Source organism: Lampris incognitus, chromosome 16, assembly GCF_029633865.1.
Source record: "Lampris incognitus isolate fLamInc1 chromosome 16, fLamInc1.hap2, whole genome shotgun sequence".
Lineage (NCBI taxonomy): Eukaryota > Metazoa > Chordata > Actinopteri > Lampriformes > Lampridae > Lampris > Lampris incognitus.
In genome coordinates, this window is record NC_079226.1 from 5,598,033 (window position 1) to 5,611,314 (window position 13,282).

The 13,282-nt window shown below is 43.4% G+C and overlaps 1 protein-coding gene across 1 annotated transcript in view; it reads left to right on the forward strand.

Moving 5' to 3' along the window:
* Positions 1–13,282, forward strand: part of sptbn5 (spectrin, beta, non-erythrocytic 5) — a 150,739-nt gene that overhangs the window by 72,041 nt on the left and 65,416 nt on the right. The window contains 11 exon segments of the mRNA XM_056296305.1: positions 2,172–2,418; positions 2,877–3,016; positions 4,679–4,778; positions 5,346–5,516; positions 5,923–6,087; positions 6,350–6,439; positions 7,512–7,648; positions 8,252–8,438; positions 9,717–9,826; positions 12,205–12,295; positions 13,145–13,261. Coding sequence (XP_056152280.1) covers positions 2,172–2,418; positions 2,877–3,016; positions 4,679–4,778; positions 5,346–5,516; positions 5,923–6,087; positions 6,350–6,439; positions 7,512–7,648; positions 8,252–8,438; positions 9,717–9,826; positions 12,205–12,295; positions 13,145–13,261 — 1,555 coding nt within the window.

A 13,282-nucleotide genomic window follows, 5' to 3' on the forward strand; every position in this document is an offset into this window, starting at 1 on the left:
TAATCAAGGTCTTGTTAAGTAGGTATTCGGTAGAATCAGGGGTGTTAAATTAAGGTTGGAGTGAAAACCGGCAGGACGGTGGCTCTCCAGGAGCAGGATTGGAGACCCCTCGTCTAGAGGATGGGTTACCACGCTTAGTGTCTGCAGGCCAGACTGGTTTTATACAAGGATGTAATTCATGCAATAATTTAAGGCAGTTATTAAATATAATACAATATGGTGCTTAGGTGGAAGACAAGGCATTGGTTGTATCATCGGATGCAGATAAAGCTTTTGATAGGATAGAATGGCCATACCTATTTCATGTCCTTGCTAACTTTGGACTTGGTGATAACTTCCTTAAATGGGTAATTGTGCTCTATGCTGCTCCAAAAGCCTCTGTAATTACAAATGACAAATAATCTCCTGTCTTTCCACTTGAACGAGGCACTGCACAGGGATGCCCGCTACCACCTTTACTCTTTGCATTAGCAATAGTGCCAGTTGCAGAGGCCATCTGTACAGATCCTAACATTAGGGGCATTCAAACAGGGGCAAAGCAGCACAAAATATCATTGTATGCTGATGATATATTACTCTACCTAAGTAATCCTGCCAGGTCTGCTAACAGAGTTATTGAGTTTATTGATATGTTCTCTGGATACAAGGTTAACTAATAATCTGAGGCGATGTCTCTCTCCAAGCATGATCCTTATGTAGCCACTGATGCCTCTCCTTTTTGATGGTCTCCATCAGGATTTACTTCTTTAGGCATCCATATTGCCCCATCTACCTGATTTGTATGAGGCCAATTTTACTCCTTTAATTTGGCATATTAAGCAGGATCTCGCCCATTGGTCCAGTCTCCCTTTGTTGTTGCTGGGGAGGATACACCTATTTAAACGAATGTTCTGCTGTTTTGCATCTCCTCTTTCGAACAAATATTCATTAATAGCTGGGACTCAAGCAAATTAGTGACACGATTCTGTGGGTCACTCTCTGGGACAATGAAAAACAATACAGCTGAAATTAAAACAGAATGGGAGAATGACTTTGGTGTTGAAATTGTAGATAAAGAGGGGGATATGTGGCTCAACCTATCCGGCTGTTTTACCACTAATAGAGTATGAATCATAGACTAGATATTACCCCTTTGAGACACAATAAATTGAACACAGATCTATCAAAGTTTTGTAATAAGTGCAAGACTAAAGAAAGCACATACATTCATTGTTTACTAGAATTTGTATATATTCACAAATTCTGGAAAGATTTTCTTAAAGAAATCAATGACATAATTGGTCAAATAGTTAACATTCCTCTTTCATCATGCGTTCTTGGTTTAGATAAGCCCCCAAATATTCCTCCAAATTCATTAAAACTCCTGAAAATTGGGGCATCCAGGTGGCGTGGTGGTCTTATTCCATTGCCTACCAACACAGGGATCACCGGTTCAAATCCCTGTGTTACCTCCAGCTTGGTCAGGCATCCCTACAGAAACAATTGGCCGTGTCTGCGGGTGGGAAGCTGGATGTGAGTATGTGTCCTGGTCGCTTCACTAGCACCTCCTCTGGTTGGTCGGGGTGCCTGTTCGAGGGGGAGGGGGAACTGGGGGGAATAGCGTGATCCTCCTCACTGTCAGGTGAAAAGATGGTGACTCCACATGTATTGGAGGAAGCAAGTGGTAGTCTGCAGCCCCATAAAATCCCCCCATAAAACTGAAAATCCTCCTCTTCTGTGCTAGGAGATGCATTTCTTTTAAGGTGGGTGTCGGAGGAACCCCCTAACATTGCACTGTCGATAAGTAGTGTGTTGGAGTTCATGCCTGTCTAAGCTCTCAGCTTTTATTTAAGAGAGGAACCTTTTCAGTTTTATAAAGTTTGGAGTCCTTTTACAACTTAGGACCTGATTGTTTGCAGATGATAATAGCAGGGCTGTGTGGTCTGGCATGGGGAGAGTGGATGTCTTATTTTCAATGCATTGTGTTGATACATTCCTGGTTTGTATTGTCATTTGCTTTTTCATCTGTTGAATCTGTCATGAACTGTAAACCTGTCGATGTTTAAATAATAAAAAAGAAAGCTGTGAATTCTTTCTAACTAGACATTTAAAGAAGTACTGGCAGCATGGTGTCTATGTGGAGCTAACCAATGTGGACTTAAAGTCACTGTTGGTGTTTTCTGCTTCCTCAGACTGGGAGAAATTGAGACACTGGGGAAATCTCTCCAGCTGACCTTTGCTGGGAAGAAAGAAGGCGCTGACATCCAGCAAACCCTGGACAAGCTCCTTTCTGATTGGTCCAAGCTGGACATGATGTGGACGAATAGGAACAGGCTATTGGAGCAGGGGGTGGAGCTCCAGAGATTAAACCAGGAAGGAGACCGAATTGAAGCAGCAGTGTCTGGACACGAGGCCCGGCTAAGAGTCACAGACCTCGGGGTGAGATGGATAGAGGCTGGCCATGTCTCTCTGATCCTTTACAGTCACATCAATATAAACTATTGTAAACCCAAAATTGTTTTAATATATAATTCTTCTAACACTATCATCATTACCATTTAACACAAGGACAAGATGCATTAACATTCCCAGGGTGTTTGCACAGATCTGAAAAATATGGGAGTATTAATTAATGATTTCCAGACCTGGAGAATTATGGAATTTTTTGTGAAAGTAAGGAAAACGTATTAAAGTTTTGCGCTTTGTAATACATATTCAAAAAGGTTCACAAAATGAGAAAAATCTAATATAATCTGTCTGATTACATTTTGTGTTTATATTTTTTTGTTTCTGAAATTACAGATTCATGAAGATAACATTGATAGAAATTAATGTATTATTTGTGCTATTTTAATGTTATTTTCGATTCTAAAATGAATGTGTGGTGTCCTTCTCAGGACTCGGTGGACAGCGTTCGCAGTCTGCTGGGCAGACAGGAAGAGGTGGAGGGTCTTATTAAAGCTCTGGATCAACGGATCAGCAGTTTTACTGAACGCAGCCTGGAACTCATCGCAAAACACCACTACGCCACCAAACAGTAAGACAACACAATAGAATAGAATAGAAAAGAAAAGAATAGAGACTTAGCAGTCCGTGCAAGTGGAAATTTTGGTTTTCTCTGTTGTGACAAGACTTAGTAAATTCTTCATTAAACTCAATGTAAAACAGAAGGACAACATGGCAGATCCTCAACATGTTCCTCAACTTCCTGTTAGAGAAATTCAATTAGCTAATGGCAGGAAGTAAAGAGCCCATCCTTTGTTATTTTGCAGAAGAAAATCTTGGTATCCAAAATTTCAAAATCAGTAGTAAAAAATCAGATAAAGCCTTGTATCTCAGGCCATTCATTATGCAGAAATAACCAAGTAATATACAACTACATGTAGCTGAACAGAGCTCGCTGGTAATTACTGAGTATCATATAGATACAATAGGCTTTATGCTGCATCTCCTTGTACTCCTGTGTACTTTCTTCATCTCTCTGACTGTCCCACTTCTTCTTTGCCAACCTTTTCCTCTGTATACTTTGCTGTACTTCCTCATTCCACCACGAAGTCTCCTTGTCTTCCTTCTTCAACTTCCACCATTTGATCCTTGGCTCTCCCTTCACTCACTTCCTCTTCTTGATCTCCAATGTCATCCTATAGACCGCTGTCTAATGCTGCCTAGCTACGACCTCCCTTTCACCACCTTACAGTTTCCAATCCCTTTCAGATAACAGATATAGTCCACCTGTGTGCACTTACCTACACTCTTGTACATCACCCTGTGTTCCTCCCACTTCTTGAAATATGTATTCACCACAGCCATTTCCATCCTTTTTGCAAAATCCACTACCATCTGTCCTTCCACATTCCTCCCCTTGAAACCATACCTACCCATCACCTCCTCATCACCTCCATTCCCTTCACCAACATGCCCACTGAAGTCCACTCCAATCACCACTATCCCCTCCTTGGGTACCCTCTCCACCACGTCATCCAACTCACTTCAGAATTCTTCTTTCTCTTCCATCTCACACCCAACTTGCGGGGCATACTGTATGTGCTGGTAAAATTCATCATCACTCCTTTGATTTCCAGCTTCATACTCATCACTATGTCTGACACTCTCTTCACCTCCAGCACACTCTTGACATACTCTTCCTTCAGAATTACCCCTACCCCATTTCTCCTCCCATCCACACCATGGTAGAAGAGTTTGAACCCACCTCCGATGCTCCTGGCCTTACACCCCTTCCACCTGGTCTCTTGCACACACAGTATGCCTACCTTTCTTCTCTCCATTATATCAGCCAGCTCTCTCCCTTTACCAGTCATAGTGCCAACATTCAAAGTTCGGACTCTCACCTCCACATGCTTACCCTTCCTCCTGTCCCGCAGCCTCTGGACATGCCTTCCCCCTCTCCTTCTCCTTCGCCCAACAGTAGCAGTTTCAACCAGTAGTTTCCACCAGCACCCTGCTGGCCAACAGTACTGATGGCGGTCGTTGGTAACCCAGGCCGCGACCGATTCAGTATGGAAATCTGATTTATGATCCGCATATTTGATTTGGCAAAGGTTTTATACCGGATGCCCTTCCTGATGCAACCATTTATCCAGGCTTGATGCACTGGCTTGTGCATCCTCAGTGGCTGGGTTACTGTTTTTATATGATTTGTTTTGATATGATAAATAATTGTTACTATAATTACAACAAGCATCCAGGAGAGGAGTGACAGCATCAATGAGGCCAACAGGAAGCTGGGAGAGATGAGCAAAGAGAGGAGGAACCTCCTATTGGCCTCCATGAAATACCAGGTACTAACTAGCTATCTTAACTAACTAATTAGCCTTTCACGAACTTACTGACCGACTGACTGACAAACTAACTAACTTAAAAAAACTGACTAACAAACAAACCAAATAATGTAACTAACATACTATCTTAACTACCTCACTAATTAGCCATTCACTAACTTACTGACTGGTTGATTGACCAATTAATTAACTGACTAACTTAACCAATTAACTAATTTAATTAACTGATGCCTAAGTAATTATTCACCATCTTACTGACCGGCTGACTGAACTGGCAGTCGCTAACTGGTTTGTTATTCACAAATGATGTCTTACTAGTTACCTAGTTGAGCAGCAAGTACCTGACAGAGGTTACAAGTAATTCAATAACTCAATAAATAACCAACCAACTATTCACTACCTAATTATTAAACTAACCAGTTCATAATTAACTTCCTGACCTGCTGGTTGTAGTTACTGTCTCTGTGACTGATTGACTAGCTAACCGTTCAACCACTGGTTCATTAACTGACTGCAGTCAGTGATTCTGGTGTTGTATTGTATGTTATGAGCTGTGATGTATTGTAGGAGTTCCTGAGGGATGGGGAGGAGCTGCTGCTGTGGATGGAGGAAAAGTTTAAGGTTGCGGAGGACGAGTCGTACCGTGATCCCACCAACATCCTCCGTAAACTGAAGAGACACGAGGCAGCAGAGAGAGAGATGCAGGCCAACCAGGTTCGACTAGACAGACTACTGCAGGTGAGACAGCTGATTCACTGTCTGTCTCTATGTCTGTCTGTCAGTCTGTCAATCTATCAATCGCTCTAGATTTCTGTCCTTCTGTCAGTTTGTGTGTGTGTGTGTGTGTGTGTGTGTGTGTGTGTGTGTGTGTTTGTGTGTCTCCGTTTGTTTTAGTGTCACTCGAGGTGGAGATGCTGGTTGACCTTTACCTTGCTCCATTTTAAGTGGTCCAAAATGCTGGCTTAGGGTGGATGGAGGACCAAAAAAGAGAAAAGATAGATTTTCAGATTTGACCATGTTAGTGTGGACACACTCTGACTTCACTCGTTCACTGATGTCTTGTCTCTCCATCCTGTCAATGTGTGTGTGTGTGTGTGTATGTGTGTGTGTTTGTGTTTGTGTGTGTGTTTGTGTGTGAGTCCAGCTGGGAGAGGAGATGTTGGCTGAGGAGCCCTATAGCAGTCAGAATATTCAGAGGAAGTTGTCACAGGTCAGCAGCAGATGGACTCAGCTACAAAACAAGATGGCTGAAAGAGGAGACAAACTCAGACAGGCTGGCCAGCAGGAACAACTCATGGAGCTGCTACAGGTGTCTCTGTCTATCTGTCTAACTATCTGTCTCTCTATCTGTCTGTCTGTCTGTCTGTCTGTCTGTCTGTCTCCCTCCCTCCCTCCCATTCGTCCGGAACAAATTAAAGCACTAAACCACTCATTAACCAACAGTTGAATAACACTAATTTTAGGAGCTAAATGATTGATTGGCTTGGCTGTCTTAGACAGACAGGCAGGCAGACAGACAGTTGGTATAGTCTTTTGTAAGTGCCATGAAGCATCTCTAACCTTCTCCTCAGGATGCCAAACTGAAGATTGAGGCCATCCAGCGCATGCTGCAGAATGCCGTCAAAGGTCGTGACCTTCGTTCCAGTCGACAGCTACTGAAGGTATGTCACCACAATGCAACGCTGATGTACCACGCTGCAAACTTCGCCAAAATGAAGTTGACAGAGTTGTTTCTGTTTTTTTCCAGCACATTAACACAACATCCAAAATAAACCGCAAACATGACATTATACTATTCAGTGGTTGCACAATAAAACAGATAAATTAATCAAAATAACAAAATTGGGAGCGTCAGGCTGGCGTGGCCGTCTATTCCATTGCCTTCGTCAGGTGTCCCTACAGACACAATTGGCCGTGTCTGCGATTGGGAAGCCGGATGTGGGTATGTGTCCTGCTCACTGCACTAGCGCCTCGTCTGGTCGACCGGGGGGCCTATTCGGGGGGGAGGGGGAACTGGGGGGAATAGTGTGATCCTCCCACACGCTACATCCCCCTGGTGAAATTTCTCACTGTCAGGTGAAAAGAAGTGGCTGGTGACTCCACATGTATCGGAGGAGGCATGTGGTAGTCTGAAGCCCTCCCCGGATCGGCAGAGGGGGTGAAGCAGCGACCGGGATGGCTCGGAAGAGTGGGGCAATTGGCCAGATATAATTGGGGAGAAAAAAGGGGGGGGGGACAAACCAATCATATCATGAATACAACATTCATATTCACAATCCCACATGCCATGTTACAGGATAAGCGGTTTGGATAATGGATGGATGGACATGCCATGTTAAAATAAGTTATTTTATAGACGCCAAAGATCAGGTGATTATGGCCTGTAAACTAGTTGCTGAATTCCTTCTAGTTTCATCAGTTCAGTTCTGTACTTCCGTCAACAGAACAGTAGACAAGTCACAAGAAAACTGAACTTCTGTTGGTAATCAAATATAATTATCATTAGTATTATCCATTCTTCAGTATATGTCCAGCACTTTGAGAATACCATGTAAATAGTACATATGTTGATACCATTGGATAAAAGCTATGACATCCTTGAGGATTATTATTATTAAAGTCTGCTCCATAGGGTTCTGCAGCTAGATAGTAGGATGAAGGTCTGACATGGACGTAATCTCCTCCTAGTCTGGTTCCAGATATTGTCTGTAACTCCTTTGGCTCTCTGTGAAGGAGCACCAGCAGCTGGAGCAGGAGGCTCAGGAGCTGGCTGAGAAGATAAACTCCATCGTCAGCCGGGCCAAACATCTCGCCTCCACCCACTTTGACTCCCAACGGCTGCTCCAGGATACAGACACCTACCTCCGACTGTGAGTCCATTTGGAGTCCCCTGAGTGGAAGAAGAAGAAGTAGCAGTAGATTCACTATTAGCAAAAGTAATAATAACAATAGCAGTACAAACAGTAAGAGTGGTAGTAGTAGTTGTAGTTAGTAGTAGTAGTTGTAGAAGTTGTAGCAGTAGAGGAAGCAGTAATGGCAGTAGTAGATTTAGTAGTAGCAGTAATAATAGTAATTGTGGTGCAAACAGTAAGGGGAGTAGTTGTAGCTAGTAATAGTAGTAGTAGTAATAGTTGAACAGGTAGTAGTAGTAATAGCTGCAGTATTAATAGTAATGTAGTAGTAATAATGATAATGATAATCCTGTGATGAGGCTGAATTGGATTAGTCAGGATCAAAACTGTGTGAATAATTAAATAATATTAGTTAAATAAATATATTGAAAATGGTGTTTGGATTTTCTGTTGATCCCTATTGAGAAATTTTCTACGGGCCTGTTCCTCAAAACTGAGGTCAGAGGTCATAATCAGAACAGACCAGAAGCAGGATGGGATTTCATGTCTTGCTAAGAGACGCTTCAGAATGGCAGATATCTGCTGACACTACACCACCCTGTCTGTCTGTCCCTGTCATAGCTTTAAGTCTCTCCAGGGGCCGTTGGAGCAGCGGCGGGTACAACTGGAGGCGTCGGTGGTTCTGTTTGGGTTCTATCATGATGTGGATCTGGAGCTGAGCTGGATCACAGAACACCAGCCAGTCTCTGGTTCTACAGGGAGAGACAAGTCTCTGGCTGGCGCCCTCAGCCTGATGCAGAAACACAAGGTAACTGTTAACCTGGGATATATTCACTCTAAAGGTTTATTTTTTGGGGGGGTTGGGGGGGTGGCATCCCATCCTTTTTTCGACAAATTGGTATAACCAACTCATTTTGACATTTTGTTTTTTTGTTTTTTGCAAAAGTTGTTTAAAAGTAATTTGTGGATGTGGGGCTGTTAAACATACTATTTGGGGGGGGTCATTAACATAATTATAGCATTTTACAGGAGCCGCTACTCTGATTGGCTGGTAGTAGTGCTGGCCCTTGACAGAATCAGTGGCTGTTCAATCAGATGCTAGCTTGTTTTCAGCATGGGCGGCCTTATGTTGATTGTTACCAGTGTGACATCACTTCAAGGGACTATTCTGATTTGCTTGCAGATATGATGCTGTTTGATCCCATAAAAATATGGTGAAATAAATATTTTATTTAAAGGAGAACTCTGCTGTTTGTAAAAATGGAATTAAAATGGTACTCCTTGCTGACAGCAAAATCATCCCAAGACTAGGAAAATATTGTTCTCCACCATGTCCTGCCATTTATTATTTTTTTGATTGTCCCCCTTTTTCTCCCCAATTGCATCTGGCCAATTACCCCTCTCTTCTGAGTCATCCCAGTCGCTGCTCTACCCCCTCTGCCAATCCGGAGAGGGCTGCAGACTACCACATGTCTCCTCCGATACATGTGGAGTCGCCAGGCGCTTCTTTTCACCTGACAGTGAGGAGTTTCACCAGGGGGATGTAGCGCATGGGAGGATCAAGCTATTCCCCCCAGTCCCCCCCCCCCCGAACAGGCACCCTGACTGACCAGAGGAGGCGCTAGTGCAGCGACCAGGACACATACCCATATCCGGCTTCGCACCCACAGACAGGGCCAAATGTGTCTGTAGGGATGCCCGACCAAGCCAGAGATAACACGGGGGATTCGAACGGGTGATCCCCATGTTGGTAGGCAATAATAGAATAGACCGCTACACCACCCGGATGCCCCCCGCCCTTTGTTCTTAACACTTTACAAAACCATGACTCTACAGATGTGAAATGGTTACGAAGCATCTTTCATTTATTGTTTGGTGACGTGTTCAGTCAGCTCCCTGTTATCAGTTGGGCCAGAGGATCTAGTGTCTGAAATGACAAGCCCACTGTAGGTGTCCACAAGCTGCTGTTAAAATAAGATTTTTCCAGTTTACACTGCTCAGGTAAAGTGTTCTGAAAGATTGGTCTGTGTGTGTGTGTGTGTGTGTGTGTGTGTGTGTGTGTGTGTGTGTGTGTGTGATTTCTCAGGAGTTGCAGGCAGAGGTGAATGCCCACCGTAAACACCTAAATCAGATCCTGGAAAAAGGGCGGAGCCTAAGAAAACTCAGTCGATCAGATGGAGGGGAGGTGCAGCAGAGGTGCCTTTTTTTCAAGTTGTTGCAATATTACAGTTTGTCACTGTGAAGCAGTATTTCCCATTTCATATTCTTATTTTCTTAAAGAATTGCTTGCTGTATGAGTCCCAAAGTCAAAGTCTGTTTATTTTAGTGGGTGGAACAAGGCATAGGCCGCGGAACACATTTCGAATGGGTAGGGCCAAGAATGACGTGACGTCACCCCCCCCCCACACACACACAAACCACACTTGTAACGCATAACTTTATTTATTATTGCCGTTTTTATTTGTCCTGATTATAGCCTACACTTGAGTCACAATCAAATAGTATAATCAGTATGATTAGAAAGCATAAATCATTTGACACGTCAAGTCCAGTTGCATAGGATTAAAAAATGTCAACACTCACCACCCCGTCTTAAACGTTCCCAAAGAAGTTCCTCCATCTCTCGTTGTGCTGGATAAAGTCACTGGCGATGGCGAGACCATCCACATTGGCCAAAGCATCCCTGTGTGTGTGGCTGCACATCAAGTCATTGAGTCTCCTTTGAGTCATTGTTGACCTTAGATAAGTCTTCATACGACGAAGGGTTGAGAAAGACCTCTCGGCGCTGGCAATTGACACGGGAATTGTATAGAACAATTTCAACAGCCTGTGTACATCTGGCAATAGGCTCATAACGTTGAGGGTAGCGGCAGAAGGGCTAGTTGGAGCTGCGACAGTTAGAAATTCTACTTCTGGTTACTCAGGGGGCTCATTGTGGGCTGGAGTGACGGTGGTTGTCTCAGCTACCTTGATTAACTTTGACCCGAAGAAATCAGTTGTTTTTCGACGCTTCATCATTAATTTTAATGTTACTATTGCTTAAAGTTTAGCGAACACACTAGCAGTTAGCCTATTTACATAGAGCGCTGGTATTTTGTTCTGTGAAATTCACGTCCGTGTGACGCTAAGCTCACGTGACACAAATAACCAATCAATAATTAGGAAACAGAGCTTGTTGCTTGTGATAGGCTACGTACTGTACGTAGGCTTACAGCTAGTGGAAATTAGCCCGGGAAGCGTGCAAAAGTGCAATACATTAAGAATGTAGCGTATTTGCGATTTGAATTTTTACACATGTTTATGTTTGATGCACGCCAAAGTAGGTATGGCCACGGCCCTACTGGCCATACCGGTTCCGCGGCCTACGGAACAAGGCAATTACTACTGCCAGGGTTCGAGGTTCAATTCTCTGTGTGTGTGGTGGTTAAAGCTTTTTGTTGGTTCTAGAAACATAACAAAAAGCAGAGGGCTGAGAGGATCTCCTTGCTTTGAACTCCTTGTAAGGTTGAAGAAGGGGGACATCAGGCTATTAGTTAAGACAAATGCTTTCGGTGATGGATAAATCACTTTAACCCATTTTATGAAACCGTCTCCAAAGCTAGATATTTTCATTGTATGTATGAGGAAAGCACATCCCACCTTATCAAAAGCCTTTTCAGCATCAAGTGAAAAGGCGGCTATAGGTGTGTCCTTGTTACAGCTCGACCAAATCAGATGTAATAAATGTCATGTGTATTTCATGCGGCAGTACTCTCTCTGTCCTTGTTGCAAGCACTTAAGTATTTTACTGTCCACAACTATCAAACTTACGGGTCTGACGCTACCTGGATAAGTGGGGTCTTTGTCTCTCTTCAGAATCAATTTTTTAAGAGCCTCATTAAATGTGTCTGGTCTGTCTGTCAGTCGGTCAGTAAGCATTAGTGTGAATGCTTCTGTGAATACAGTCAATATGGGTACCGGTATATCAATGTATTTTTTATAATATTCTACTGGTAGCCCATCCAGTCCTGGTGACTTTCCTACTTTCAGTGATAAAATTGCATTTGTAACTTCCTGCTCTATAATAGCTTCCTGCATTTGTATTGCATGGTCTTCTGACAAGTTTGGAAGATTAATTATTGAGAAAAAGGCATCAAAATTGTCTGGCGATGGATTTATTTCAGATTCATAAAGCCTAGTATAAAAGTCTTTAAATACTTGTTTATTTCCTTAGCACTGGTCACTACCATAATACAAAGGCTGTCATTGACATATCTTTATGTTTCTGTTGTCAGATGACTGCATGGCTATGAAGAAGCAATTTGATCAAGAGTCACAAAATGCTAAGCCCTGAAACTACCATTCACATTGGTTATTCAGTTAGCATATTGTTAGCCAGTAAGAATCTTCCTCTTCACACCTCCATGGTTGTGTCGTGCACATACGTGCTTCAAAATGAAGTTATGTTAGTGGTTTTGTTATGGTACAGGGTGTCAATTTACTCGGTAGCACTACTAGTGGCCAACAACCCTGCACTTCATCTTCAATCCCATCAATCAGGTTTATTGACTCCAGATTAATTATTGCAACTACAGGTGTAACCAACTGCAAGATGAATGGGAGGACCTGGAGGAGGCATGTGAGAAGAGGGCAGTTCACCTCAACAAGGCTGTCACCAGAGAGCAGGTGTGTGTGTGTGTGTCTGTGTGTGTGTGTGTGAGAGAGTGAGAGAGACAGAGAGAAAGAGAAAGAAAGAGAGAGATGGGGTTTCAAGTTAATCTTTTTGTTAATTATGCAATAGAAAGGGACTAATAGAATGTAAAGAGTGTGCGTTTGTGTGTGCAGCATGTCTATTTGTTTATCTGAATGTGTGTGACTACATTAGAAAATAATAAGAATTAAACTGAATACACTAGAATTGTGTAATTGTCATAGTGATCAATTCATCAAGTCAAATTCCCAGTATGTAGAGCGTCCGGGTAGCGTAGTGGTCTATTCCGTTGCCTACCAACATGGGGATCGCCGGTTCGAATCCCCGTGTTACCTCCGACTTGGTCGGGCGTCCCTACAGACACAATTGGCCGTGCCTGCGAGTGGGAAGCCAAATGTGGGATGTGTCTTGGTCACTGCACTAGCGCCTCCTCTGGTCAGTCGGGGCACCTGTTCAGGGGGGAGAGGGAACTGAGGGGAATAGCGTGATCCTCCCATGTGCTACGTCCCCCTGGTGAAACTCTTCACTGTCAGGTGAGAAGAGGCTGGCGACTCCACATGTATGGGAGGAGGCGTGTGGTAGTCTGCAGCCCTCCCTGGATTGGCAGAGAGGGTGGAGCAGCGACCGGGATGGCTCGGAAGAGTGGGGTAATTGGCTGGATACAACTGGGGAGCAAAAAAGGGGGAAATGAAAGAAATGTAAAAAATTCCCAGTATGTGAAAACTGACATATAAAAATAAAACAGATTCTGTCTCCTGTGATTTTGTCTCTGATGTTTGACTTTTTTTTTCATATATATATAAATATTATCTCTGGCTGTGTAGCTGCTGCTGGACTGTGCAGAGCTGGAATCCAGACTAACAGAGACTCTGACTCTGGTTCAGTCTGAGGACTATGGAAAGAACGAGCTGGCCACCCAGAACCTCATCACCAAGCACCAGGTACACCACACGCCCTGTGAA